Raw genomic sequence first — 2,780 nt, forward strand, 5'->3', positions numbered from 1 at the left:
CCCGCGTCGCCTTCGGACGTGTTAACGGTCATGCTCAAGAGCCGATGATTATTAAAAAGAGGTTCGAGTGGATGTTATATTCCAATGAAATGTAGCAAACTACTGCTTAGGAAAAAAACCATATGAGAATCCTAAGAACCAAGCAACACATTATGAAAGGAATTCTTACGATTTCCAATCCTTAGAAAGTTTTCCTTTGGTCATTTAACATCCACTTAAACCTGTTTGCAAGTTTTCTTTGTTTTTCCCCTCTTAAGTCAATTTTTTTTTGGTGCATATGAATTTCAATAGGACTATAATAGACATGGCATTATAATCTTATGTTTGCCCTGTTCCCCTTTTTTCGAATCAAAGAGGCCCTAAGCAGGAAATTTCCTTGTTTTTTTCTTTTTGAGAATAGGAATTTTCCTTGTGCAGGCGTCTCGTGTCATTGGGCCCACACGGCCACGCTAATCACATTTAGGCCTGCGTTTGCGACCCCCGTCCCATTCTCCACATCCCTCCCAAGAACTCAAGAAGCGCCGCCGCGTTCTCGTCAACCGTCACCGGCGCCGGCGCCGCCGCGTTCTCGTCAAACGTCGCCGGCGCCGCCGCCACCTAAGGTTCTTCTCTACTCTTTATCGCTGTTGCACGGCGCGCCCTTCCTCTCACTCCAGATCGGCCAATAACATCCCATCGCTGGATTTACAGACTGACCTTCCGCGCCATGGAGGAGAAGAGCCCCAAGAAGTTGCAGACCGACCCTCCTGCCAGCCTCACCGACGACCTTATCGTGGAGATCCTCTCCCGCCTCCCGGTCAGGCTCGTCCACCGCTGCAGGTGCGTCTCCAAGACCTGGCGCGACCTCATCTCCCACCCGGACCATCGCAAGAAGCTGCCCCAGACCCTCGCGGGCTTCTTCTACGGGAGCTACCACAGCGGCCACGTCCCCCGGATCTCTCGCCATTTCGCCGATGTCTCCGCCGCCGGCCCACATCTACCCGTCGACGCCTCCCTACCTTTCCTGCCCAAGTACAGCAACGTCGACCAGTTGGACACCTGCAATGGCCTCGTACTCTGCCGATGCTACAAGACACCTTCAGAGAACGAATTCGATTACATCGTCTGCAATCCCGTCACCCAGAGATGGTTAGAGCTGCCCCCTCACCCTACGCCCGATGAACCGGATTGCATCAGCATCGTCCGTTTGGCTTTCAACCCGGCGGTCTCGTCCCATTTCCATGTTTTCCAGTTTGAAGAGACAGATAAGGAAATGCACATCACAGGAGTGAACATCTACTCGTCACAAAGAGGAGCCTGGAATCATAGGGACAGCGTGTGGGATGCGCGTACTGTCCTGCCTTTCACAACTAGAAGCGTCTTTCTGAATGGCATGCTGCACTTGATCACCGCTGAGCCTGCGCTGGTAACGGTGGACACAGAGGGGAAGTCGTGGGGCACTATTCATATGCCACACAGTCTGTATTTCGGTTTCATTGGATTGTCGCGGGGTTTCTTGCATTATGTCACTATGACCCCAGATTCCAAGATATCAATCTTGTGTCTTGAGGATTATGACAGTAAAGAATGGGTCCTGAAGCTTACTGTCCGCACTGAAGAGCTGTTTGGAGGGACTGAACAGGCAGACAGCATGATTGCGATTCATCCATATGGTGATATTATTTTCCTTTCTTCAAGGGACACTGGTACACTGGCATCATATGATATACGCCGACAGGAATTTCATCGTATCTGTAATCTAGAGGAAGGCTTTACAGGTCCATATCTGCCCTATGTTCCTCTGTTTACAAAGTCAGTAGTAGATGTGGACTAGTGTACCCTGCCTGAAACAACATTTGCATTGTTCTGCCCAATATATGTTTCCTTGTTCTCTAAGGGCTGTCTCTTCTGCTGAATGAAATATTCTCCACATGTATAATCTGCATTTCTTTAAACAGAAGGCTCAGAGAGCCCGACTTTGAATTAACAAAGCCATCAACCGGCCAGGAATACAACACACCTCGAGCACACACACACGCACACCGCTGGGGTTACCAGCTTACAATACCAGCACAGGGCAGAGCAAAATGACTCCTACACAAGAAGAGAACGACTACACTAAACAGAGAACTTGAAGCCTTGGGGTCGTCGTCTCGAACAAACGAAGAACAGAGGAAGCCGCCGGTGAACACCACCGGAATCCCCACCAACTGACTACCGAAGTGCAGACGCCAGGCACAAGAGACCACAGAATGGGAAGCAAGAGAACGCCAAAGTCTCAGAAGCAACGCCTCCAGGAAGGGGAGTGACACCATGGTGACACCGTTGCTCGATCCATCAAGGGTCAAGGTTTTCACCTAGAGACATACAGCCGTGATGGGGCAACGAAGACGCCTCAAAGGAGGAAGATGGCGCCCACGGGCGTCACCGTCATCGGCTCCGGGTAAACCGGCCATGGCTTTCGCCCGAGCCGTCGACTACAAACCCACACCAGCCACTCCACGAGCGTGGACATCAATGCCCACCCACCATAGTACCACTTCACCGGAGGAGCACCGGAAGCCCGAAAGTTGGGACCTTTTCCTCGCAGGACCAAAGAGAGCCGAATGCGGGCCGAGTGGAGGTTAGGACAGCGCAGTCACTCGGCGACGCCGGTGAGAGCAGCCATGGAAGAGAAGAGGAGGACTGAGGGAGCCCCTGCTCCGGTCCTGGCGGCAGCGAGTCACCCTAGACTGCGCTGGCACAACCCTTCTTCCCAAACCCTCCCAAGCCAGCGCACAAGGAAGCGGCCGCGCCGCCGG

General features: G+C 52.4%; 1 protein-coding gene across 1 annotated transcript; it reads left to right on the forward strand.

Annotated features, from left to right (window-relative positions):
- Window positions 1–471: 471 nt before the first annotated feature.
- LOC127326161 (F-box protein At5g07610-like) lies at window positions 472–1,932 on the forward strand. The gene is made up of 2 exons (XM_051353025.2): window positions 472–602; window positions 691–1,932. The coding sequence occupies exon 2, from the start codon at window positions 707–709 to the stop codon at window positions 1,811–1,813; it is 1,107 nt and encodes a 368-aa protein (XP_051208985.1). The 5' UTR covers window positions 472–602; window positions 691–706; the 3' UTR covers window positions 1,814–1,932.
- The last annotated feature ends 848 nt before the right edge of the window (window positions 1,933–2,780 follow it).

This window comes from Lolium perenne, chromosome 4 (assembly GCF_019359855.2).
Source record: "Lolium perenne isolate Kyuss_39 chromosome 4, Kyuss_2.0, whole genome shotgun sequence".
Taxonomy (NCBI): Eukaryota; Viridiplantae; Streptophyta; class Magnoliopsida; order Poales; family Poaceae; genus Lolium; species Lolium perenne.

What these genes read in the sequence shown, in the direction of transcription:
- LOC127326161 (XM_051353025.2), top strand. Translation starts at nt 707, where the DNA reads ATGGAGGAGAAGAGCCCCAAGAAGTTGCAGACCGACCCTCCTGCCAGC.